General features: G+C 40.6%; 1 protein-coding gene across 3 annotated transcripts; it reads left to right on the top strand.

Moving 5' to 3' along the window:
- ALAS2 (5'-aminolevulinate synthase 2) lies at positions 1–27,741 on the top strand. Of its 3 annotated transcripts, XM_047843608.1 has the most exons (11): positions 1–130; positions 6,365–6,560; positions 7,210–7,332; positions 8,863–8,973; positions 11,838–12,060; positions 12,617–12,801; positions 16,934–17,113; positions 19,564–19,728; positions 20,310–20,578; positions 21,676–21,838; positions 27,452–27,741. In XM_047843608.1, exons 2-11 carry the CDS (start codon positions 6,380–6,382, stop codon positions 27,613–27,615), a joined length of 1,764 nt encoding a protein of 587 aa, XP_047699564.1. In that variant the 5' UTR covers positions 1–130; positions 6,365–6,379; the 3' UTR covers positions 27,616–27,741. The 3 variants fall into 3 exon arrangements, with proteins under 3 accessions (XP_047699564.1, XP_047699566.1, XP_047699567.1); XM_047843610.1 differs by lacking the exon at positions 8,863–8,973; XM_047843611.1 differs by lacking the exon at positions 16,934–17,113.
- Positions 27,742–27,991: the final 250 nt, after the last annotated feature.

The following is a 27,991-nucleotide window of genomic DNA, read 5'->3' as shown; positions in this document are numbered from 1 at the left end:
TTTGGGGCCAATGGATAGCCTGGCCAGCAGGAGAGAAGGGTGGAGCTGAGCCAAGGGGGGAGGGATAAATGCCAGGTCCTGACTCACAGCACCCACCCGTCGTTCGTTCGTCCTCAGTGCAGGGCAACAGGTAAGAGTTGCTTTCAGCCTGGGTGCACTCTTTCTGGTCTTCTGCCCACCTCAAGGCTGCATACGCTGACTCTCTGGCCTCACTAGATCTAACTTTGTTCCTTAGAATCTGTCATTTTCTCTCTCACTTTTCTCTCTTTTTCTTTTTTCTCTTTCTTTTCTTTATCCCCTTCTCTTCTTTCTCTTTTTTTCTCTTTATATATTTTTTGGCTTTCTTTGGTCTTTTCCTCCCTTGTTTCCCCTCCTTTGTTGGTATTTAAGATCATTCACTTCACTTCAATTCTGACACTCTAGCTTTCTCTTAATTTTCCTTTGTCTGATTTCTGTCTGTATATTCTTCTCCCAATCTTTTTTTTTCTCTTTTTTATACTCTGTATCTCTCAATCTCTGTCTGTATCTATATTCCTTTTCTTCTCTGTTTCCCAGAAAAAGGTCTTGATATTTATTCCAACAATTCTCCATTTCTCCTTCACTTTGACTCTTTCTCTCTGCTCAGATGATGGCAGAGCTCGACGGGTCAGTGCCTAGATGGCCAGAGGTAGGGAGAGAAAATTGAGGGAATGTGGGGATGATGGGAAGGATGAATTGGGTAGAGAGAGATTTGAAGGAACTGAGAATTGAATAATTAGCATAAAGGGGAGAAGGTGGAAGAGGAATGTTGTGTCACTATAAGGGCCCTATGCTGAAAGTCAATAGATTTGTATTCTCACCCCAATTCACTGTGAGACCCTAGACAAGTCATTCACTCTCTGAAAAGAGGGCTTGTCTTATGACTTCCACAACCTCTTCTGATTTTGATTTTGTGGTCTTCTAAATTTTTGTTTCTAAAAATTTCTGGTTCTATGATTCCAAGTATCTAAAATTCTCTATGATTCTTCCATGATGGTGGGAGGATACTAGGAGGGGAAGTAAGGCCTGATGCTTCCAATTCCTGAAGAGAAGTGATCACATCTCCTCCAAACTGATTCTTGCAAAGCAGGCCACAAAGGGGAAATAGCAAGTAATGTGGCAATGAGTGGTTTCTGGCTCTCTTCTGGGATAGAGTTGTGCTTGGCCCTTCTGATCTCTGGGACTAAAGATTGGTTGCTGACATGAAAGGGGATTTTAAGGTGCAGGGAACACCTTCAAGTAATAATATGTCACGTGGCCTGAAGTTTTACCATTATACCTTTTGTTAAAAGCATTGTTTTAAGAAGATCCTTGGCAAGGATTATCACACAATGGGTGCATAGTTAAATGAAATGAATGAATGAATGCTCACCGGTGCCTGAAATTCCACTACAATTAGAAATCTGTTCCTTTCGTAAAGGCATTTGTCAAAGTCCAAAATCATATGTCCCAGAAAGGGGCCTGTTAGTGCAGCAGAGGGGATTGATGTCTAGAGTCAGTCTTTCAGTCAAGAAAATATGTAGTAATATTTGAATCATAGATCCATAATGGTTAAGGTATCAGTCTCTGGAGCCAGATGACCTAGGTTTGAATCGTGCCTCTCCTACTAACTAGCTTGGTCACCTGGACAGGTTACTTAATATTTGGGGGCTTCAGTTTCCTCAGGTTTGAAATAAAATTGATATTAGTGTCTACCTCACAGTGTTGTTGTTAGAATTAAATAAGTCAGTGCATGTGAAGCATTTACAACAGTGTTTCACTATTAGAACCAGATGAAATCTATGAAGTTATCTAGTCCAATGTCTATGGAGAAATTGAGGCCCAGAGAAGAAAAGTACAGAGCCCAAGTTCACACAGTATGTTGTAATAGGATAAGGACAAAAATCAGAATTGAGACAAGAATCAATTTTTGTGAACTAGTCTAGTGTATTCATGATGTGACTTTACTTGGATGTACCTTCACTTTCTCTACATAGAAAGTATAGAAAATAAAAATAATAGCTAACATATTTTTCAGTATTTAAAATAGGTACTGTTTTATATACTTTGTACAGATTATTTTGCCAAAACTTCACAACATCCCTGTGAAGTAAATTGTCTTTGTTATTATCTACATTTTACAGATATAAGATATAGAGAAGAGACATAACTTTTCTAAGGTCTCAGAGCTAGTGAGCGGTACAGCCAGGATTCAAAAATGTCTGGCTCCCAAAGCTGTGCTCTTAATACCCTAAATTGCCTAAAATACTTTCTTGATTTAATTTTACACACTACAGTCCCATGATAGATAGTGAAATGGAATGGAAACAGAGCTGAAGGTAACTAGACTATAAGATTATGTGTCATAAAGATGGGCAGGCAGAGTGAGGCTGGACAAACTTGAGGAAAGGAGTATCAGAACAGAGAAATTTGAATTGAAGCTTGAAAGAACTTGATAATTCAACAAATTCAAAGAAGTAGTCTGTATTTTCCCAGGTCACTCAGAATATCATTGTCAAAAGTCCCTTAGAGATGATGAGTGTATTGAATTTCTTTCATTTTTATTTTTATTTTTTTAATATGAAACTTATAGTCAAATTGGTTTCCATACAACACCCAGTGCTCATCCCAACAGGTGCCCTCCTCAATGCCCATCACCCACTTTTCCCTCCCTTTCACCCCCCATCAACCCTCAGTTTATTCTGTTTTTAATAGTTTCTTATGGTTTGGCTCCCTCCCTCTCTAACTTTTTTTTCCTCCCCTCCCCCATGGTCCTCTGTTAAGTTTCTCAGGATACACATAAGAGTGAAAATATATGGTATCTGTCTTTCTCTGTATGACTTATTTCACTTAGCATAACACTCTCCAGTTCCATCCATGTTGCTACAAAAGGCCATATTTCATTCTTTCTCATTGCCAAGTAGTATTCCATTGTATATATAAACCACATCTTCTTTATCCATTCATCACTTCTCTAAAGAAGACATCCAGATGGCCAATACGCACATGAAAAGATGCTCAACATCACTCCTCATCAGGGAAATACAAATCAAAACCACACTGAGATACCACCTCATGACAGTCAGAGTGGCTAAAATGAACAAATCAGGAGACTATATATGCTGGAGAGGATGTGGAGAAAGGGGAACCCTCTTGCACTGTTGGTGGGAATGTAAATGGTGCAGCCACTCTGGAAAACAGCATGGAGGTTCCTCATAAAATTAAAAATAGATCTACCACATGACCCAGCAATATCACTGCTAGGAATTTACCCAAGGGATACAGGAGTGCTGATGCATAGGGGCACTTGTTTATACCCCAATGTTTATAGCAGCGCTTTCAACAATGGCCAAAGTATGGAAAGACCCTGAATGTCCATCAACTGATGAATGGATAAAGAAATTGTGGTTTATATATATAATGGAATACTACTTGACAATGAAAAAGAATGAAATATGGCCTTTTGTAGCAATGTGGAAGGAACTGGAGAGTGTTATGCTAAGTGAAATAAGTCATACAGAGAAAGACAGATACAATATGTTTTCTTTCATTTTTATACACGGGGTGGGAGTAAACCATAATCCACCATTATTCCAAGGTAGGACAGGACCCTTCTTCCAATCTTGGGGGATTTTCTTCCCATTACATACCCCAATGTTGTTGTCATTATTGTTGTCAGTGTCGATGTTGGGAAAAGGAGTTTTCAAGAGCCTGGAACCTGGCCATTTTCTTTGCCTGCCTTTCCCTGGACCATCCACCCATCCTTACCAAATTTAGCCAGAGTTAGCCCCAGCCAGATGGTCAGAAATGATTCTAAAAAGGAGTTCCCCTCCTCTCCCACACCCTGGTCTCAACTTAGGGAGTGGTCAGACCCCAATGGTGATAAATACTGGGAGCTTTATCTGTGGTCTGCAGACTCAGCCCTAAGTGCTTTGGCCTTTGCAGGCAGGCAGGGGAAAGGGGGACTCATATCTCTACATGAGGTAGGCATTAGATCCAATTCATTACCTACCTCATGAACTAGCCATAAATGCCTTACATTTGACAGCTGATGAAAGCTATGAACCAGAGAGGGGAAGTGGCTTTCCAAGAACATCCAACAGGGAGTTGGGAAGCTGAAATTGAAGTAGGGAAAGCTAACATTTATTGAAAACTTACTGTGTGCTAGGCATTGTTCTAAAGGCTTAACATGAGTTTCATTTAGTTTTTTCACTACCTTGGCCTTTCCCAATTTCAGGGCCCATAGTCCCTGCCCCACATACTGACCTATGTTCCCATGACAGCCTGTGAATATTGTAGAGAGAATATTCTTGGATAAACAAGGGGAAGAGATTGCTTTGTGAATTAGGGGGGGAAGGATGATACTCTGTAAGATATGAAGGAGGTTGCGGTATGAGGACAGGGCCATGAGTTCCTCCTGTTCATTTTTGCCTTCCAATATAAAGTTCTGTATACTGGAGGTCCTGCTACATTCTACTCAGTATCTCTTCTGGTGGTGCCAGGGCCTTAGTCTTTCCACATTCTCCCATATCTCTCCTATTGTCCTGTCCCATATTTTGTCTCACTGGATGACATTGGACCTCCAGTTTGCCCTTTTCCTTTTAATCTATTTCTCCTTTCATGTTCATTGTCTTTCTCTTTTGTATCTCTTACCCCTCCCTCATCTTAATCCTAAACCCACCTTAACCACCTCGCCATCTGTATTCTTTGATCTAGTCTCTACTCCTTTCTCTCTTGCTCAGCCTCTCTCTCATCTCCCTCAGTGGGGTTGATTTCATCTTCCTGTAACTCTTCTGTGTTTCTCTCCCTCACCCCTACTCTCTCTGGAAGCATTTCTCCTTTATCTTTGAACCCTGCTGACTCTCTGCTCCTACTGTATTCTCTCCTCTCCTGCTCTCAGTTATTTTAGTCTTTGTAGTTTCTGTAGTTACTTCCATCTCTCCTCATGTCCATTTTATATCCCTCTGTCTGTCTCTGCCTATACCTCTGCTCTGTCACTCAATCTCTCTCTCTCTCTCTCTCATCTAAGTCTCTTTGCTTATCCTTTTGTATTTCCCATCATCCTTTTTTCTGTTTGCTTTTTTTTTTCTGGATAAGTCCTCCTCTCCCTGTTCATATAACTACCCTATCCCTTTTCCCTATGTTGTTGATCTCTTTCTTCCCCACAATTTCTGTCGTCTTTTTTTAAAATTTTTAAATGTTTATTTATTTTTGAGGGACATAGAGAGACATGGAACGAGTGGGGGAGGGGCCGAGAGAGAGGGAGACACAGAATCCGAAGCAGGCTCCAGGTTCCAAGCCATCAGTGCAGAGCCCAATGTGGGGCTCGAACTCACAAGCTGTGAGATCATGACCCGAGCCGAAGTCGGACGCTCAACCCACTGAGCCACCCAGGTGCCCCACAATTTCTGTCTTCTAACTTCACCACTATCACTGTACCTTTGTTCTCTCTTACTTTCCTATTTTTATCTTTCCCAATTTCTCTTTTCTTCTGACTCTTCTTTCACCTGCTCTTCTTTTCTTTATTCCTCTTGAGTCCCTGTTCATTCATTAACTTACTCTTAAATTCAGCAAATAGTTATTGAATGCCTACTATAAGTATTTGGTTTCTTTTTTCTGATCTTCGTTCTGTCCCTTCTCTTCTCTATCATAGCCTCTGCCTCTTACATTATCCCATAGACTTGTTTCCCAGACCCTTTGGGTCTTGTTTTCATCTCCTTCTCTAACTGTCCTTTTCTAAAATCCAGTTGCAAGTTCAAAGAAAGCAAAATACCAGTCTAGTGGCACATGGCCTGTAGAGCCTAAAGCCCGCCTTTTTGTCCTATTTCCCTGAATCTACTTAAGCTGGTACCTGTGGTCTCAAACTCCTTTTCCCTTGGTGGCTGGACCTGCTCAGGAAACACTCTAAGCCAAACCCCAGGAGCCCTGGCCAATGGCATCTGTCTGCATTAGCAGGCTGAATATTAACTTGGCTGAGGCTCATATTCTTAGAAAGATTTTTAGCCTTAAGTGTTATCAAAGAGTTGGTAAGTTGTAAGCTCTCATCCTGCCACACACAATCACACTTTAGTACTCCTCACCATCACAGAAGGGGTCAGTGGCAGTCTGAATCAGAATTCAGGCTTCCTGACCTTCAGCTGGAACTTTCCTTTATCACTTTGTCTAATGGTCATTGTCTTACTTATTCCTCCCTGATGCTCTATTGGTACATTTTTACATTGGGAAAAGTTCTTGCCATGGAAGGATGATAAGTACATCTCTTGGGAGGGCAGCATGCACTGGGTGGGAAGGATCAAACACAGGAATGACCCTTGGCTTTTGGCCAGGCCTTCATGGTGGACTCTCATCTCTTCCACATCTTCTGCAGGACTTCGGGCTCAGTATGGTAGCAGCAGTCATGTTGCTACAGTGCTGTCCGGTGTTTTCCCGGGGCCACATAGGCCTCCTGGGCAAGATGATAAAGACTCACCAGTTCCTGTTTGGTATTGGACGCTGTCCTATCCTGACCACCCAAGGACCAACTAGTTCTCAAATCCACCTTAAGGCAACCAAGGCTGGAAGAGGTAAGAAGTTTATGGCAAATTGGAGAGAATGTTTGAGTCCTGGAGACAAAGTGCCAAGTCATACTGGCCATCATTACCTAACAAATGGGAAAGTTCATATGAAAAGTGTCGAGGCAAATAAGTTAATCCCAAAATTCACCTGGGGTCTGACTTCTGCCAATATTTCTCACGAGAGTCTCACTCCCATCCTCTCACACTCTATATAATCCAGTCTTGCTGAAACTACTTAAAATTACCTGGATCAATTCTATGGTCTCAAGCTTCTGAGTCTTTACTCCTGTCAAATGACCCTCACCCATGTATCTCATACTTCTCATGTGACACTTTACTTGAGCATCATCTATCTCCTCTGTGAGCCTTGTTTATACCTCCAGCCTGTCCAATTCCAATTCTGGGTCATGTCCACTCCCTCTTTTAGACTTTCATAGCCCATGTCCTCCCTCTCATTCCAGCACTGTTCATAATGTGTCTTCAGTGTATGCCATTTATGCCAGCCTAGAAGCTCCTTTAGCACAGGGACCAAGACTTATCTATTTCTGTATCTCTATCATAGCCTGAGATAGAGCTTTGGGATATAGTAGGTTTCAGTAATCATTGTTAAACGTATGGTTGGAAATGCATTGCTACTTACTCTCTTGCCTTTGCATAGACTCTCCATCTTGGGCCAAGAGCCACTGTCCCTTTATGCTGTCAGAACTCCAGGATGGGAAGAGCAAGATTGTGCAGAAGGCAGCTCCAGAAGTCCAGGAGGATGTAAAGACTTTCAAGACAGGTTGGAGTCAAGTGCCACCTCATCCAGCTTCTACTCCTAATGCTTGAACTCACTTCATCACAGTCCTCAGCTAGGCTAATTCAAGGTCAGCTAGTACACATCCCATGATGGGAAGTCCAGTCTTTTCCAAAGGGACCCTGGTAGGCAATAGCTTAGACAGTGTACTGAAATGTACCCTCCCCAACACACATATGTGCATAGGCTCTTGTAACTTTTAGCTATTAGTCTAAAATAGCCCTCTAGAGTTCTTCCTCCTCTATCCCAAGTGGCTAAATGGATCCCAACAGTTTGGGTTCCCACATTTAAGCAATACCACTCTATGACAATCTGGATTTGCATGAAAGAATAAGTGCTAGAAGCAGATACATCTTTCAGAAGGGCATGAAGCCCAGGTCAACTTAATTGGTGCAGACTTGTCGTATACTCTGGGTCTAAAGTTCTTTTTTGTCCAGCAAGAAAGTGAGATGCAGGATTAAAATGTGAGAGATGGCTAAGGTCCAGGAGGAGACAAGAGCCCCGATTAAGGGCCCTTGTTCCATTTTTATTAGGATCAGAAGGCTTACAAACATAGTGATGGACATGCACAAAGAGACAGTAAGTCTGTGAACATTAACTTATGGGCATGAGGGAAAGAGGGGTTTAAAGATAATACAGTATTAGGGGTTTGGGTCAATATAAAACAAAATCCTGGTGCCAGGCAGATGGTTGTTAATGGCAGACTGTGTCTGTCTACCTTAGCTAGCCTAGGGGATAAGACAGATAAAGCATGCTACCTCAGGGTTAACAAGGCACCTTTCTTTTGCTTATTAGCTCTCCTCTGGGCAACTTCACCCAGTAGCGGTCTATAGCCCTATTTGCCTGTTTACATAAATTGGTCCTTCCTTCGTGTGAAAGCAGCTTTTTTGGGGGGTGTATCCGCCCTGAATACCTAATCTTACTTACCTCACCTACCTTTGTATTGGGGCTTTTGCCCCGCCCTCTCTATACCTGTTTACCTAATCTTGTTTATCCAAACTTGAGTGTGAGCATCCTATGGCTTTATAATTCTTTATGCCTTGTTAACCCATCAGTGCAGGCTCAGGGAATTCCTAAGCTTATTCCCCACACAGACTATTCAAGATAATCACATTTGAAAGATGATCACAGTGTTGATATTTTTCATAGGCCCTTTTGGGATATTAAAGGTAAAACTTTCAAAATTGAATTTTAATGACATTCAGAAAAGAAGAGTATGGTACACTGTCCTGCATATACCTCCCAACTGCAAGATGCAGGGTGGCAGCCCCAGTTACTTAACCCAAGGGAAAATTCTAATGAGGAAAATATAACACCTTATAGAAGGTGTTCTGACACAGGTTTCCACTTAAGGAGATGAGTAGGGGCTCCCTTTACAGAATATTTCTTCTCTCTGCAGGCTTCTCTACTTCATAAACTTGAATTTTCATGTTGTATTGAGTTTTAAAAGGACAGCACATGCTTTCTTTTTTCTCCCCTCTCTTCATGGCCAATGAATCCCACACTCTCTGTCAGACCTGCACAGCTCCCTGGCCTCAACCAGCCTAAGAAATCCATTGTCCAGTCTTCCGGAGCCAGAGCTAATTTCAGAAAAGGTCACACACCTGGTTCAGAACAACATGGTTGGTGAGTTTGATGAGGTGGATATAGAGAGGTAGGAATGTGGAAAAAGTGCTGAAGAAGCCTCTGAAATGATAGAGGAAATGTCAGTAAGTGCTTTGGAACCAAAGGGAGTCTAGGTTTAAATTTTAATGCTGGCACTTGCTGGATATTTGTGGTTTGGCAAGTAAGTCACTTCCCTTTAGTGAGATTTTAATACCTGCCTCAACAGGTTATCATGAGGAAGAAATAAAATTAGGTTTATGGAAATGTTTCTAGCTGTTTTCAAGGCTCTTTAAATACTAGGTTTACTCCTATATTTCTTCTCTTTGCTTCCCTCAAAAACTCATCCTTTACTGAGAGCCTTTTCTTTTCCCTTTCTTGTATGTTTTTATAGTGTTTATATTAATTTTTCATAATGCAATTTGGCCTTTTTCTAATATAAAAGGAATATGAATCATTGTATTTTTCAACAGATACAGGAAAATATAAAGAGGGAAATTTAAATCACTCAGAGCTCCACCATTCACGATTACCTTTTTGTTATATTTTCTTCCAGATATCTTCCCATGACTGACCACACACACACACACACACACACACACACCACACACCTCCTATGCTTCCCTCCATATGCATGTTTTTTATTAGGAATGGGATTTTATTCTATCAGTTTTGTTATCTTGCTTTGTTTACCTAACAATATGTCATGGGCATCATTTCATGTCCCTAAGCATAGAGCTGCATAATAATTATTAATGGTTGAAATGTCTTCTGTAGCATGGATATACCATCAATTAAGTTAATCAAGCATTTATTATTCAGGTTATTATATTCAATTTTTCATTCAATTTTTCAAATTTTCTTCTGGTTTATATTGTATGTTGGTTTTATGTACATATAAGTGTACTCAATGATAATATATAGTATTATCTTAGACCCAGTATGGATATACTAGAGGTTATTTAGCTATTCCTCTATTGAGTTGTTTTTAGTTTTTCCTATTACAAACAGTGATGTAACAAGCAACGTTGAATATACTCCTCATGCACATAGGTAAGTTTTTTTCTCTAGAATAACATTAAGAGGTGAAAATTCTTAGGGTGTAAGGTTGTGTACAATTTCAGTATTAATAAATATTGTCAATTAGTGCTCCAAAGGGGTGTACCAGTTATCAAAGAGAGTATCCATATTCTCACACCCTCTCCAGCACTTGATATTATCAAACTTTTAAATCATTATCAACATGGGTAAAAATTTGATTTTGCAGTTTGATTTTCCTTGATTAAGCATCCTCTTCCACATTTATTGAATTTTCTATTTATATTCTTTGCCCATTTTTCTACTGGTGTGAAAAGTTTTCATAGTTATTTTTCAGAATTATTAAAAAATAAGTTCTGGGTACACCTGGGTTGCTCATTTTGTTAAATGTGGGATTCTTAATTTCAGCTCAGGTCATGATCCCCCAGTTTGTGGGACTGAGCCCCACATCAGGCTCTGCACTGACAGCTCAGAGTCTGCTTGGGATTCTCTCCCCCCCTCTCTCTCTGCCCCTCCCCCTCTCTCACAATAAATAAATAAATTTTTAAAAAATAATAATTAAAAAATAAGTTCTTGATGTCAATCATTTTTCTGTTAAAAATGCTGCAAATATTTCTCTAAGTATGTCAGCATTTGCATTTTAAAAACTCTTGATACATATTTCTAAACATCCCTACAGCAAAGATGTTACCAACTTACATCCCTACCATGTAAGTTGTCATTTGCAACAATCATGATTTCTGTCTCATGTATAGAGTTCTAGAGTTTAACAAATCTTTTGGCATACATTATGGCACTTTATCCTGAAAATAGTATTGCTCCATTTTGTACTAGTAGCAGTTTAAAAAATAAACTCTAGGTCACTTACTTGTAGGTCACTTACTTGCTGCAAAATCTTGGTCAAGTTACCTAAACTGTCTATGTCTCCATTTTCTCATCTGTAAAATGAATATACTAATAAAACTCTCCAGGGGCACCTGGGTGGCTCAGTCAGTTAAGCATCTGACTGTGGCTCAGGTTAGGATCTCACAGTTCCTGAGTTTGAGTCTCACATTGGACTCTGCTGACAGCTCAGAGCCTGGATCATGCTCCAGATTCTGTGTCTCCCTCTCTCTCTGCTCCTCCCCCACTTGCACTCTGACTCTCTCTCTCTCTCAAAAATAAACATTAAAAAATTTAAAAAAATAACCTGTTGTGAGGAATACATGAAATAATATTTATAACATCCCTAAGAGAAGGCATTACATGTAATGAGCACTTGTTAAATACTGGTTGTAATAATATAATTAAACATTGGCTATTACTATTACTATGACTACTACTACTACTACTATCATTGCAATAACATTACTATGTACCAGACATTAGTTTGGGTGTATTACATTCTGTTTGTCATCAAATGCTCACAATTCTGCAAGAAGATATTAGCCCCATTCTACAGATGAGGATATTAAAACTAAGAGAGGATTTATGACTTGCCCAAGGTCACATAACTAGGAAGTGGCAGAGAAATGACTAGAGACCAGATCTGTCGAAACTCTTTTTACTGAAGCTAGAAGTAGTGATTTCAGTAAGAAGGCTAACCTTAGAAAAAGAGAGGAGGCCATGCCGGGGTAGGCAGCCCAAGTGATGTATGAATAAATTACTTGAGTGAATAAGCAAGTGAGAAAGCAAAGGGATAGTTGAATGAAATAGTGGAGAGTTACTGTGGTTCAGTAAGTTCATGACTTATCAAATAAATGAATAAATAGAGAACTGGAGAACTCAAAATCAACAGTGCCAATGAAATATGGACTAATCAGGAAGTAATTTAAAATGAATTATTTTCATCTCCATCTCTACTTCTGCAGGGAACGATGTTTTTGATTATGACCAGTTTTTCAGGCACAAGATCATGGAGAAGAAACAGGACCACACCTACCGTGTGTTCAAGACTGTAAACCGCTGGGCTGATGCATACCCCTTTGCCCAACACTTTTCTGAGGCCTCTGTGGCCTCAAAGGATGTGTCTGTCTGGTGCAGTAATGATTATCTAGGCATGAGCCGACACCCTCGGGTTTTGCAAGCTACACAGTGAGTAGTAAGATCTGGGCCATGAGCTGTGGGAACACAGGGAATACAGAGAAGAATCAAAGCCACACATGGGAAAGGCAGAGCTAGCAGTGGAAACCTGGGTTCTACCTACCAACCCTTTTGTTCATGGTCTTCCAGCATATCTAATCCTCAGATATGAACAATGTCAATCAACAAACCATGATTTACAAAGTCCTAATTGTCCAGTTTTATGAGAAGATGAAAGGCCAAGCAAGTCCCACTTTCCATGAGCTCTTACTTTGGTTACAGAATGAGTATTGCCAGAGATAGTATGTGACCTCCTCTAGAAGGTCTTCCAAGCTGTTTACATTCAACCTAGCTTCTCCCTCCATCCCTGAATGCCATCAGCCTGAGAAGGAGGACCCAGGTGTCATCATTTTCTCCATCTTGCCCTCAACTTGATTACATAGGACATAGCTCATAAGGATCACTAATTCAACACTGTCCTCAATGAAGAGAAACCTGCTCAGTTCCTCAGTGCCTGACAAGGGTTTCTTTCCCCCTCTCCTTGTCTACCCTGTTTTCTCCTCACCAGGGAGACCCTGCAGCGTCATGGAGCTGGAGCTGGTGGTACTCGCAATATCTCAGGTACCAGTAAGTTTCATGTGGAGCTGGAGCAGGAGCTGGCTGAGCTGCACCAAAAAGACGCAGCCCTACTCTTCTCTTCCTGCTTTGTGGCCAATGACTCTACTCTATTCACCCTGGCAAAGATCCTGCCAGGTAAGCCTGGGGCCTGAGTTCTGCTTATTGTTGGTATCCTGCAGTACAGCATGCAGCCTCACTGCCTTCATCACTTTTTCCGTCTATTATGAGTTCATTTCCTCCCATTGCCCTTTCTTCTTACCCACTTTGTGTATCCTCAGAGCTGGATGACTATATCCTTCTCATTTCTCCCCTTCTGCACTTAAGCTGAAGACTACTACAGAGTAGTAGTGATAGTAGTGCCCAAACTCACAGATGGTTGACACCATAAATGTATCACCTCACAACTCAACTGGGCTCTTAACACTCATAAACAGTCCTATTATGTCTCCATACTAGCTTTTTCCAAACTTTCTTCTCTTTTAAAACCTGTGACTATCTTTTCTTTCACTCTTAGCAAATAGCCTCACATCTGACATCACAAAAAAAAAGAAGCCACCAGACAGAAATTCTTTTAACTTGCAGCCACCAAACCTACAAACATCTAATTTTTCATCTGCCCTTCTTTCATTCTTTTCTTTTACAATTTGGCCTAAAGCCAATCCCAGTGGATCCCATCTGGACCTAATCTTCCCAATCTCCCACTCTCTAGTTAATAATGTCCTCAACTCATATGCCTGTCATTCTATCACAGCTCCAATCACAGATGACTATAACTCTCCACCTTTTCCATGTCAATCCTAGGTGTATATAATTTCTCAGATGGGAGCCACTAAAAATTCATGGTACCCAACCTTTACCAGGACCTGTATGATGTCTGGCAATTCTGTTTCTATGGTCAGCCCTCCAAATCTCCAAAGCAGTTTTGCAAATCCCCCATTCTTCTCAGCCTTCCCACACTTCCACCTCACCTTCACCCATAGCAAGTGACTTCACCTCCTTCCTCCCTGAAAATAGAAGACCCTAGGTAGCAATGTCCTCAACTCCTTGACAAAAACTACCTACAAACTCAAACATCCCCACATGTCCTCTCACTTTTTCTCTCCTGTCACAATGAAAGAGGTGCCCTTTTTCTTGTTGACTAATCCTTTTTGCTGGTGCTCTGTCTCTTTCTCCTCTGCCTCCTTAGGAACCTTGATCTATCACTTCCCTCTCTCCTTGTGTCTTCAGCCTCTCCTCTTTAAACACACTAATGTCTCTTTCATCTAAAAAAATGTCCTCTCATCAGTCTCTAGCTACTGCCCTATCTCTATCCTCCCTATAACAGACAAACTGCTTGAGAGAAGTCTCCACACTTGCTATCTACTATCTTACTTCTGTTGATTCTTCAGCACACTGTAAACATCCCCACTACGTCTCAGAAACTTTTGTGAGATCACACATAACCCCAACCAAATCCAACCTCTTTGGGATTTTTTTCAGTGAACCTCCTCTTCAATCATTAGAATTAAACGTCTTTCCATTTCTACTGCCACCATCCTAGCCTAAACCAAAATCATTTTCTTAATTCACTTTTGCCCTCCTGTATTCTTTTCTTCATGGTAGTCAGAATAATATTTTTTTTATGCAAACTTATCTTCATTACCCTTCTGCCAAAAACCCTGTAGTATATCCTTATTGTACTTAGGACCAAACCCAAACTTTTTATCATGGCTTCTAAAGTCCTCAATAATCTAGCTTCATTCTACCTCTTCAGCCTCATCTTTTGATACCACTCCTCTCACTCTTTCATTCAGTAACATATTTATTTACTCACTTATAATTAAGTAATGTGTCCATCTGTTCATTCAAGAAATGTTTACTCAACATCTACTGTGTACTTAGCCTTATACTAAGTACCAGAGACAGAAAGATACAAAAATATCTGATATCTTTTAGTTTTGTTGATTGTTTCCTTCCCTGTGCATAAACTTTTTATTCTGATGAAGTCCCAATAGTTTATTTTTGCTTTTGTTTCCATTGCCTCAGGAAACATATCTAGTAAGAATCTACACCCAAGGTCAAAGACGTTACTGCCTGTGTTTTCCTCTGGGATTTTTCCTCTCACATTTACGTCTTTAATCCATTTTAAATTTATTTTTGGGTATGGTGTAAGAAAGTGGTCTACTTTCATTGTTTTGCATGTTGCTGTCCAGTTTTCTCAACACCATTTCTTGAAGAGACTGTCTTTTTCCCATTGGATATTCTATCATGTTTTGTTGAAAATTAATTGACAAACAATTGCAGAATCATATCTGGGTTTTCTATTTTGTTCCATTGATGTATGTGTCTGTTTTTGTGCCAGTACCATACTGTTTTGATCACTATAGCTTTGCAATATAACTTAAAGTCCAGAATTGTGATACCTTCACCTTTTCTTTTCTTTTTTTAAAATGTGTTTATTCATTTTTGAGAGAGAGAGAGCATGAGCAAGGGAGGGACAGAGAGGGGGGGGACAGAGGATCTGGAATGGGCTCTGTGCTGACAGCAGTGAGCCTGATGTGGGGCTCAAACTCACAGACCATGAGATTATGACCTGAGCTGAAGTTGGACACTCAACCGACTGAGCCACCCAGGTGCCCCTGCTTTTCATGTTCAAGGTTGCTTTAGCTATTTGTGGTCTTTTGTGGTTCCATACAAATTTTAGAATTGTTTGTTCTAGCTCTGTGAAAAATGCTGGTGGTATTTTGATAAGGATTGCATTAAATGTGTAGATTGTTTTGGGTAGTATAGACATTTAAACAATATTTGGTTTTCCCATCCATGAGCATGGAATGTCTTTCCATTTCTTTGTGTCCTCTTCAATTTCTTTCATCAGTTTTCTAAACTTTTCAGAGTACAGGTCTTTCACCTCTTTGGTTAGGTTTATTCCTAGGTGTCTTATTGTTTCTGGTGCAATTATAAATAGGATTGATTCCTTAATTTCTCTTTCTGCTGCTTCATTATTGGTGTATAGAAATGCAACAGATTTCTGTATGTTGATCTTGTATCCTGCGACTTTACTGAATTCATTTATCAGTTCTAAGCAGTTTTTTGGCAGAGTCTTTCCAGTTTTCTATATAGAGTACTATGTCATCTGCAAATAGTGAAAGTTTTACTTCTTCCTTACTCATTTGGATTCCTTTAATTTCTTTTTGTTGTCTGGTTGTTGTGACCTGGACTTCTAGTACTATATTGAATAAGAGTGGTAAGAGTGTATATCCCTGTCTTGTTCCTGACCATACAGGAAAACTCTGTTTTTCCTCACTGAGGATGATATTGGCTGTGGTTTATTCATATGTGGCCTTTATTATGTTGAGATATGTTCCCTATAAACCTACTTTGTTCAGGGTTTCTATCATCAGTGGATGTTGTACTTTGTCAAATGCTTTTTCTGCATCTATTGAAATGATCATATGATCCTTATTTTTTCTTTTATTGATGTGGTGTATCACATTGATTGATTTGCAAATATCAAACCACCCTTGCAAACCAGAATAAATCCCACTTGATCATAGCGAATTACTTTTTAAAAATATATTATTGGATTCAGTTTGCTGGTATTTTATTGAGAATCTTTGCATATATATTCATTGGGGATACTGGCCTGTATTTCTCTGTTTTAGTGGAGTCTTTATCTGGTTTTAGTATCATGGTAATGCTGGATGCATAGAATGAATTTGGAAGTTTTTCTTCCTTTTCTAGTTTTTGAAATAGTTTGAGAAGAATAAGTATTAGCTCTTCTGCTCTGCTCTGACATGCCATGAGCTTATGATTCAAACTGAAAATCTGCTAAGTATCTACCCTGTAACAATAAGCAGAGAGATGCTACCTGAAAGAGGTGGGATTTTATTTAGACCAGGGAGAATCTAGTATCAGTCCAAGTCGACAAACATTCCCTGGGATAAACTTCTTTCCACGGCTTGATCTTATATATTTTGATTTTATATATTTAGACCCTGCCCTCAAGAAACTCTAGGGCTTCTTGGGAAATTAAAATTTTGTCCACCCCAAGATAGTGCCAAATCAGGGTTAGAATTGACTGAAGAGAAGGGCATAGGGGTCAAAATTTCAGGCAGGGTAGTCCTTTCAAGGGAGGAAGAGGTGTCAAAAAGCCTTCCAGAGGAGAAGGAAGCAGAGCAGGATCTTCAAAGGGAGGGAGGGTTGGCTCTCTGCCCCTGTCAGGTCAGTCCTGAGGTTGAAGTAGAAATACCAGAACAGAAGCTTAAGAAATATGCCTCTGGTTCTTCAGGGTGCACGATTTACTCAGATGCAGGCAATCATGCTTCAATGATCCAAGGTATCCGCAACAGTGGAGCAGCCAAGTTTGTCTTCAGGCACAATGACCCTGACCACCTGAAGAAACTTCTAAAAGAGTCCAACCCTAAGATACCTAAAATTGTGGCCTTTGAGACTGTTCACTCCATGGATGGTATGTACATCATAAAAAACATGATGACAATAATAGCTGACACATATAGAATTTTTTATATGTCAAGAAAAATTATAGTATTTTACATGTATTAATTCACTTAATCTTCACAACAATTCTATGAGGTAGGTACTATTATTATTTCTATTTATTTATATGAGGAATCTGAGACACAAACAAGTAACTTGCCCAAGGTCATATAGCCAGTATAAGCTGAAGGATGGAGGCAGCTATTATACTGATCTTATAGGTTAAAAAACTGAAGTTCAGAGACAGCACTCAACTTGTCTTGGTTGGATCAGTAAATTGGTGCCAAAGTATTTGCACCTGGTACAAATGATTCCAATTCCTTCACACAATACTCCATTAGAAATGATGTGCATATCAATCACCCAAGTGTCTGGTTTCTGCAATGAAAAATTTTACAAACCATTGGCTGAAAGTTTTTGCAAGGTCTAGTATGAAGCATTGGAATCAAAATTTGTTTGCAAGTGAGACAGACCTAGGCTCAAGCCTCACCTCTGGCACTTACTGGTTCTATGGTATTGGGTAACTCTTAAACTCCCTGAGTCTCAGTTTTCCCCAACATAAAATATTTGGTTGCAAGAACTAGAGACAATGGAAGTCATCCCATTTGTTATGATCTAAGTAGAAATAAATGATCTTTACCCTTCTTCCTCTGATCTTCCCCTAACTAAAACAATGCTCAAATTGCTACCTATTGCTACCTTTTTGAGCAGAATTCATGTGTTTTAGGCATCACTTTCTTGATTTATTAAAGAGAGATGCCCTCACTTCATTTCAATTTGTTGTTTTTCCAACTGAAACAAAGGAGAGTCCATAGTATTACCTGATTTAGCTTATATAAGTGCCATCAGCATAACGTAACTGTGATGCTGAAACAGCGGAACCAGACTATTCATGTTCAAATCCCAATATGACAACTTAATAGCTTGGGCAAATTTCTTAATTGCTCTGTGTCTGTTGCTTTATTTGTAAAATGGAGGTTGTAATAGAGTAGCTGTGAGAATTTAGTTGATATAGGTGAAGAACTTACTGTTGTGCCCACTGCAGTTCTACAACTAGCTGAAACTAGTCTAATTCATTGTCTTTAGTGGAAACCATCTTGGGATCATTTAACTTCCTTACATTTGCAAGTGAATGGCTCCTTATTTTGTTGGCAGAAACTGCTTAAACTATCAATTCTAGGGTTAAATTTCTCCCATTGAAATGATGCTTGAGTCATCTTACTCTTTATCTCAAGTTCCACTTCCAGTGATTTTCTTCCCTCATATTGTCCCAAGAGTTGCTCACATTCTTTAATCCTGGTTTGGAACCCCTGTTTTCACCTGAAGAACGTTCTTCTGTATTCCAACTGCCTGCATCTCAGCATTTTGCAGATGGGGAAAGACAGAATGTATGAGTTCTTGTATATGCAGAGTGGCCACAAAGTCTATATATGAGATTCATAGCCATTTGAAGACCTTATAAACAATTATAAGCATAGAAGATGTCTAGAATAACGTGGGAAAATGGTAAATCTGTATGAATAGTGAGAAACATACAGATTACTTCTAATTCTCTTTCATTCAATAAACTGAGACTGTGCCTGTGGGAGGGTCCCCTCAGGTAACAGTATTGACATAGATGAGAGAAACCCAATCCCACAGAGGCACAGAAAAGACAAAGTGATAGAGGCACAAGGAAACTCAGAAAGAGACACAAACCTACAGAGAAAGTCTGAAGCAGAAAGAGGTAGACAGAAAGGGACACAAACAGCGAGATGGTTAAATTAGGGAGGAAGGGGAGGGAGGGAAGGAGAGAAAAAAAGAGAAAGAGAAAAACAAAAGCAGAGACAGAAAAATGGAGACATAGAAATAACAATGGAAATGGTTATGGAAAAAAGATAATGACAGACATCCAGAAAGATAGAAACAAGGAGGACCAGTGAAGTATAAAGATATTGACAGGGATTCCAAAAGCACCTGCCTGAGTGAATGAATTGGATCTGAAATCAGGACGGCATTAACCTAGATCAAAAAGTTGCTTTTTTTTTAATTTATTAAAACAAAGGCATCATATGGGCCAGTGCAACCCTAAGTGAAAATACACAGACTTGTAGGAGGGAAAAAAAAATTGAATGAGGCTGGGAAATGCCTTAAACAAGAGGACAGATACTGTCAGAAGTAAAAAGTAGAGAGGTAAGCTTTGATTGCAAACTAGGGATAATACACACACGCACGCAAACACACACACACACACACAAACACACACACACACACACACACACACACACCCTTTGAGTGGGAATGAGGTGGAAGCATTCAACACATTTAAAGAGGTTTGAAATAGTCCCGAGTATACACACCCTCATCCTTTTCCAACCCCAAAGTAGTTATGGGTCACAAACCCTGGGGAAGGGTTGTAATCTCCTACCTCTATTTTCTCAGGTGCCATCTGTCCCCTTGAGGAGTTGTGTGATGTGGCCCACCAGTACGGAGCTCTGACCTTCGTGGATGAGGTTCACGCTGTAGGACTATATGGGTCCCGGGGTGCTGGGATTGGGGAGCGTGATGGAGTTATGCACAAGATTGACATTGTCTCTGGAACTCTTGGTGAGTGAGTACCTTGGGCTGCCTTTATATATAATCCAGAAACAAGGCCCCTGTAAGGCCCTTTCCTTCCTCCTCCCTAAAGCTATAAAAGATATTTGGGTAGAATTCACAGCTTCAGGCTATGGAACTCCTGGATTCCCTCCTTCCACTTCCACCCTACTGCAGATGCTGATAAAGTCTGGGAGGGTTTTTCTAAAAAAAAAAAAAAAAAAAAAAAAAGCTAAGCTGGGCCAAATAGCCAGGTTAGAGTCAGTACATGAAGAGTTGTGGTTCTAAATTCCTTCCCTACTCCAGCTCCAAATTTCATTTTAGTTCCACTTTTGGGCCTAACCAGCTAAAGGTCCCCACCCAGCTCCTGCCTATCTAGTCACTGCATATGGCAGACCTTGAAAGTCCTATCTCAAAGCAGCAGAATTATCAGTTATCTGTCTTGTCATGGAAAAGAGAGATAAGCAGAGGCCTGAGAAAGGAGTCTGGAGCTCCAGCTTCTGGTGCACATCCTTGTGTTACCTGGATATGATCCTATTCCTCTAGAGACTAATGATAGTCTCTGTGCATATCCTTCTTCTCCTTGTCTCCAGGCAAGGCCTTTGGCTGTGTGGGGGGCTACATCGCCAGCTCCAGTGACTTGGTGGACATGATACGCTCCTATGCTGCTGGCTTCATCTTCACCACCTCACTCCCTCCCATGGTGCTCTCTGGAGCTCTGGAATCTGTGCAGCTTCTCAAGGGAGAGGAGGGCCAAGCCCTGAGGCGAGCCCACCAGCGAAATGTCAAGCACATGCGCCAGCTACTAATGGACAGGGGACTTCCTGTCATCCCCTGCCCCAGCCACATCATCCCTATCCGGGTGAGAGCCCAACCCTGACCATTGCCCTACTTACTTATCTCTTCTGGGACCTTCCCACACCCAGCAAATCAACATCCGCTCTTCTCATCAACTCTTTGCTTTCCTACTCTCCTTATCTGGAGCTTTGTTACCTTTTTGAAAAATTATCAGCCATTCTGGATTAACCACCTCTTTTTGCATTAGCTGTAATCTCATGATTATTAGACTGTCCTGACCCTCACAATATTAGGTACCCATGACCTATAATTCAGTGTTTTTGAAATTATGGATCAAGACCATTAGTTGGTCACAAAATCAGTTTAGTAGGTTATGACTAGCATTGAAAATTTTTAAAAAACAGAATAGAAAATGTTGGAATACATCAAACATAGAGAAGGTATCATTTTGTGAGACATTTGTTTGAGGTTTGTATATGTGTATATGTGTATGTATAATACAGTCATGATGTGAAACATTTCTTAATAAGAATTGAAGTAAAAAAAAAAGAAAATAAAAAATCATGGGACAAGAAGCTGTTTTGGATTCCCAACTATGTTTAAGAATTTACTGCCTTTAGAAATGAATTGCTACTTCTTAAATAACATCTATTTGTATATGTCAGTATGTCAGGGTGTGGTAAGGACATTTTTTATGTGACTGTTTTATGGATGAGAAAGAAATAGTCACTGCCCCTTGGACTAACCCAGTATTCCTTTTTGGAGATATTGGGAAATATTGGGGATACTGAGAAAGACTATTTTGATATGTTTTTTTTAATTAACCCAATGAAAGCACCACAGAGATAGTTTAGGGAGGGGGTATCTTCTTACCCAGAACCACCACAAATTAACATGCCATCTAGGTAAAACCAGTGTGCTTGCTCTGCAAACAGAATCAAGACAAGGTACCTAGCACCACCTCCATCCAAACCCCTTCAAATTTAATTGCTGCCTCTGAGAAACTCCTTAATAGAAATTCTGGAGCTGCCACTATAAGCCCCTTATGGAAAAAAACTGTCCAAAAATTCAGTGATGTTCATTGATGTGGCTCCCTCTACCTGCTTAATGGAACTAGTTATTAGGTTAGCAGATACTGACAGGCTTTTCTCCTGAACCCAGGTGGGTGATGCAGCATTGAACAGCAAGATCTGTGATCTCCTGCTCTCCAAGCATGGTATCTATGTGCAGGCCATCAACTACCCAACTGTCCCCCGAGGTGAAGAGCTGCTGCGCCTGGCACCCTCCCCCCACCACAGCCCTCAGATGATGGATGACTTTGTGGGTAAGTTCTCAATATGGGTGTCTATAGCAGTCTCTTTGCCTTCAGCCCCAAGATCTGAAGAAGTTGAGAGAATGAATGCCATTCAGTTTAAAAGTTTATTTCTAGAATATCTATTGTGTGCCAGACCCTCTACTATGGTAATAAATGGATGAGAAATAGACCCATAGGGCTCTAGTTCAGTTGAGCCATAGTGGACACAAACAATGACTTTAAGGGGTGATCAAATTTCAACAAAGAGTGCATCAGGGAGTTGTGGGAGCAGAAAGGAGGGGCCTGACCCAACATGTGAGATTCAAGACAGGCTTCCTACTGAGGTAACACCTGAGCTGAGTCTTACAAGGTGAGTGGTATTGGACCAAGAAAAGAAAGAGAGTATGGAAGTGGTATTCCTAGCAAAGGGAAGAGCATGAAGAAAGGCAAGGTGAATAGTGGGAAGCAGCCTGAGATATATCAAGAACAATAAGCAGATGTTACTGGAAAGTAGGGTAGTAGGAATGAAGTGGAAGAGTGTCAATCTATGAGGCTACAAAGACAACATAAGACAGAGAATGAGTTGAAAGACTTGTAGAACTACCGAGTAGGTTGAGTTGTGTCCTGAATGATGCCAGTTTAGTCAATTCACCTAAAGTTTACTGAATTCTCCTTGGATGCAGTTTTTAGCATGGGGCCTGGCATAGAGCAGATGTGTATTCCAACTCTGTTGGGCAAAAGACATGTAGATAGGTGATGGTCTAGCAAAGGAGACAGACATAGACAGTACCGCTCCAGTATGATGAGCTCTAGCACTCCAGGAGCTGGAGGGAGAGTGATCACGTAGGGCTAGGTAAAGTAGGAAGCATGAAGTTAGGAAGGCTTTGTGGGTGAGGAAGTCCTTGTGCTGCACCTTGAAGTACACGTGGTATAGTGTAAGGACATTCCAGAATAAGGCAATCCCATGATCAAGGACCTAGAGATAGGAAAACAGAGGACATACATTGGCAACAGTCATTCTGTATGTCTGGAGCATAGGCAGTATTAGAGTTCAAGGAAGACAAGATAGTTAGGTGCCATTCATTCATTTAAAAACACCAAATATGCTAGCCAACATCTATTAAGTACTTACATGTCCCAAGCACTGTTCCAAACACTGCATGTATTAACTTACCTAATACTCATGGGATAGAGATGCTATTAGCATTTCCATTATATATATATATATATATATATATATATATATATATATATGGAAACCAAAGCATATATATATGTTTCCATTTCCATTATATTTCCATTCCATTTCCTATATATATATATATATATATATATATATATATGGAAATCAAAGCATAAAAATATATAGTAATGGGTCTAAGATCACACAGCTACTAGATTTGAACCGGGGAGTCTGTCTCTACTTCCATTGGCATAACCACTAAGTCTACTACCTCAGCTGATGATCCAGACTCCTGGATCTTTTGCTCAGTCCTCTAAATTGTTCTGGGCTTCAATTATAGAGTCTTCAGTACTCTCGGTTCTCTGAGTGTCCATTTACGCTGAGCTTTTGCAGGAAAGATATATGAGAAGCATCTACGATGACTCCACCAATCTTTCAATCCCACAGCCGACCCTTCCTGAAATCCTGCAACTGGTCTCTATAGCCTAATATGTTTTTTCTATTGCCAGTTTTTGAGTATGTCAATGTGATTTCTTCCTATTTATTCTGCTTCTCTCTTGATCCCTAATTTCTTCCCTATAATGACCATCAGAGGGGTTTTTGTAAACATTTGACTACCTCTCTTGCTTAAACCTCTTCATGTTTCCTATTTGCCTAGACTAGAGCAGTGGTCTCCAATGTGAGGTATACAAGATGATCCATAGGATGAGCAGGGCTATTAGAATCTTGTGTTTACCTTTTATATCTTAAAAATAGGAAATTAGGCATTACTAATATGGATCTTTAACATATAGACTGACGATACAAGTTTCAGTATATAAAAAATATACATAGATTGAAGGTATGTGCTAAAATGTTTGTATTACTACAAAGCTGTCATCATCAAGACAGCATGGTATTGGCACAAAAACAGACACACAGACCAATGGAATAGAATAGAAACCCCAGAACTAGACCCACAAACGTATGGCCAACTCATCTTTGACAAAGCAGGAAAGAACATCCAATGGAAAAAAGACAGCCTCTTTCACAAATGGTGCTGGGAGAACTGGACAGCAACATGCAGAAGGTTGAAACTAGACCACTTTCTCACACCATTCACAAAAATAAACTCAAAATGGATAAAGGACCTAAATGTGAGACAGGAAACCATCAAAACCTTAGAGGAGAAAGCAGGAAAAGACCTCTCTGACCTCAGCCGTAGCAATCTCTTACTCGACACATCCCCAAAGGCAAGGGAATTAAAAGCAAAAGTGAATTACTGGGACCTTATGAAGATAAAAAGCTTCTGCACAGCAAAGGAAACAACCAACAAAACTAAAAGGCAACCAACGGAATGGGAAAAGATATTCGCAAATGACATATCGGACAAAGGGCTAGTATCCAAAATCTATAAAGAGCTCACCAAACTCCACACCCGAAAACCAAATAACCCAGTGAAGAAATGGGCAGAAAACATGAATAGACACTTCTCTAAAGAAGACATCCAGGGGCGCCTGGGTGGCGCAGTCGGTTAAGCGTCCGACTTCAGCCAGGTCGCGATCTCGCGGTCCGTGAGTTCGAGCCCCGCGTCAGGCTCTGGGCTGATGGCTCAGAGCCTGGAGCCTGTTTCCGATTCTCTGTCTCCCTCTCTCTCTGCCCCTCCCCCGTTCATGCTCTGTCTCTCTCTGTCCCAAAAATAAATAAATGTTGAAAAAAAAATTAAAAAAAAAAAAAAAGAAGACATCCAGATGGCCAACAGGCACATGAAAAGATGTTCAGCGTCGCTCCTTATCAGGGAAATACAAATCAAAACCACACTCAGGTATCACCTCACGCCAGTCAGAGTGGCCAAAATGAACAAATCAGGCGACTATAGATGCTGGAGAGGATGTGGAGAAACGGGAACCCTCTTGCACTGTTGGTGGGAATGCAAATTGGTGCAGCCGCTCTGGAAAGCAGTGTGGAGGTTCCTCAGAAAATTAAAAATAGACCTACCCTATGACCCAGCAATAGCACTGCTAGGAATTTATCCAAGGGATACAGGAGTACTGATGCATAGGGGCACTTGTACCCCAATGTTCATAGCAGCACTCTCAACAATAGCCAAATTATGGAAAGAGCCTAAATGCCCATCAACTGATGAATGGATAAAGAAATTGTGGTTTATATACACAATGGAATACTACGTGGCAATGAGAAAAAATGAAATACGGCCTTTTGTAGCAACGTGGATGGAACTGGAGAGTGTGATGCTAAGTGAAATAAGCCATACAGAGAAAGACAGATACCATATGTTTTCACTCTTATATGGATCCTGAGAAACTTAACAGGAACCCATGGGGGAGGGGAAGGAAAAAAAAAAAAGAGTTAGAGTGGGAGAGAGCCAAAGCATAAGAGACTCTTAAAAACTGAGAACAAACTGAGGGTTGACGGGGGGTGGGAGGGAGGGGAGGGTGGGTGATGGGTATTGAGGAGGGCACCTTTTGGGATGAGCACTGGGTGTTGCATGGAAACCAATTTGTCAATAAATTTCATATATATATATAAAAAAAATAAAATAAAATGTTTGTATTGATAGAATGTACACTCCAAAATTTGGAGACCACTGGCATATAGAACAGTTGAAGCTCCTTGGCATGACCTTCAATGCCTTCAACCTGGTGATCTCTATGTCCTCACTTTTTTTCCACATGTCTTTTATTTCTCTAGTTACACTAGTGACTTATAGTTCCCTCAGTTTGCTCTACTTTCTTACCTCTGGTGCTTTGCCAATTATGCTCCCTTTTAATAGGAACGCTCTCCTTCACTCTTCCCTCCAGGTTACATCCTTTTACCTTCTACTTAAATCAGCCATCCTTTCATTCATTCTTTCAACAAATATTTATTGAGTATGGGAGTATGTACTGTTGTTAGACACTGTTATAGGTGCTGGGGATATAGCAGTAAACAAAAGGTGTACAATAACTATCCTTCTGGAGACTATATTCTAGTGGAAGGAGATAGTCAAAAAACTTTAAAAAATAAGTAATGCATTATAGCATGGTACTTTTAAGTGTTATGGGAAAAAAAGCAGGATAAGGGGATAAGAAGTGCTTTTGGGGAGGAGTTAGTTTGGAGGGTTGTAGCATTAAAGTGTTAAGGGTAGAGATCATTGAGGTGACACTTGAACAAAGCTATGAAGGAAGTGAAGGAATTAGCTGGGTAGATATCAAAAGAAAGGTCATCCAGGCAGATGGAACAACATAAGGCAGGGAAGACCCAATCACAGGAGTATTTCCTCTGTACTTGAGGAACAATAAAGAGATGAGTGTAGATGAAGTGGTATAAGCAAGAGGCAGACAGAAAAGTGGGTGAGGGGAAATGTGAGGCCAGACTGTGTAGGGTATTGTAGTCCAGTGGAAGGATTTTGGCTTTAACTCTGAAATAGACAGTCCTTTGAAGGATTTGAGCAGAGTGACATAGTTGACTCACATTTTAATAGAACTGGTCCAACTTCTATGTTGAGAATAGACTGAAAGGGAGACTGAGTGGAAGCAAAGATCCATTTGGGGGCTACTGTAATAATCCAGGTAAGAGAGGATAGTGACTAGGACCTGATGATGGCATTAAAGGTGATGAGAAGTGTTTTAATTATTGAAGGTGAAGCCAGTGGTTACTTGCTGGCCAGTGGTTACTTGCTAATAAATTGGATGTGTGGTAGGAGAAAAAGAGAAAAATAAAGGATGGCTCTAAAATTTTTCAAATGAGCAACTGGAATTGCCATCAACTGAGATGGGTAAGGTTGAAATTAGACTTGATGGAAGGTAGGGAGATAATTAGCTCAGTTGTGTTCATGTGAAGTGAAAAATGCTTATCAGACACCCAGGTGGAAATACAGAAAGAAAATTGGATATACAAATCTAGAATTCAAAAGGGTCTGGGCTGAGTTGAAGTGTTCAGAATTAGCATATAAATGGTATTTAAAAGCCATGAGACTAGACAAGATCTCCCAGGGAGTAAGCATAAAAACAAAGTCAAGGATAGAGCCCTGGCACACACTTGAGGCACTTCCAACAACAGGGTCAGGTTCTCTCCTCTGGGTTCCCACCCACTCCAGGAACTCCCTCTGCCCCAGGCTCCCAGGTCACAATGATGACACTGCATCATTACTGTCAGTGTTAACTTATCAGGCTGAGTTTCCAAGCAGATGGATTCACTTCTTAGGCCACAGCATGTCCTGTACTTACAGAGTGGTCCAGAGCAGGCCAGTACAACTTTAAATTGTGTCAAATGCTTCCCAATCTTTTGTATATAACAGCACCCACACACAAATGGTAACATTCATAGCACACAATGGAGCAAACAGAAGAGGTTACTTCTGGCTCCAAGATATCTGAGAGGTTTGAGGGGATCATTATCTTGGCACATCTGTATTGTGACACAGGGATTAAGACCTAGTCTAACCAATTCTTTCCTTCCCCACCTCCTACCACCTTTAGAGAAGCTGCTGGTAGCCTGGACTGAGGTGGGGCTGCCTCTCCAGGATGTGTCTATGGCTGCCTGCAATTTCTGTCACCGGCCTGTGCACTTTGAGCTTATGAGTGAGTGGGAACGCTCCTACTTTGGAAACATGGGGCCCCAGTATGTCACCACCTATGCCTGAGAAGCCAGCTGCCTGAAAGCTCCACCCCATCTGCACTTCACTTCGGACTGAGCCTCCTCCTATCCTCTGCTTTATTGTGTGCCTCTAGCTGACTTCAGTCTAAAAATAAACAAATAACAAACTGCAGCATTTGTAGCCCTTTATTAGACAGAAAACTGCATATCTGACTCCTTCAGACGAGTGGCAGCGCCATGAGGAAAATCCAGGGACTGACTGACTCATTAATGGTAGACCTGGACACAATAGGCCCATGTAGCCCCTGAAGTCAGGAGATAGAATCAGCCCTAACTGAACTATCTGGAAGAGAGGAATAGTTCCCCAAAACTTTGGAGGTATTATCCAGCAGATAGAATGGATGTCCTCTTTCTTTTCCATA

This window comes from Prionailurus viverrinus, chromosome X (assembly GCF_022837055.1).
Source record: "Prionailurus viverrinus isolate Anna chromosome X, UM_Priviv_1.0, whole genome shotgun sequence".
Taxonomy (NCBI): domain Eukaryota; kingdom Metazoa; phylum Chordata; class Mammalia; order Carnivora; family Felidae; genus Prionailurus; species Prionailurus viverrinus.
This window is presented reverse-complemented; position numbering and strand designations above follow the sequence as displayed.

Bases quoted from the DNA above. Each gene is read 5' to 3' on its own strand.
- ALAS2 (XM_047843608.1), top strand. From the start codon at position 6,380: ATGGTAGCAGCAGTCATGTTGCTACAGTGCTGTCCGGTGTTTTCCCGG. The intron at 8,974-11,837 runs GTGAGTTTGATG...CTACTTCTGCAG, and splicing joins GGTTCAGAACAACATGGTTG to GGAACGATGTTTTTGATTAT. The intron at 21,839-27,451 runs GTAAGTTCTCAA...TACCACCTTTAG, and splicing joins GATGATGGATGACTTTGTGG to AGAAGCTGCTGGTAGCCTGG.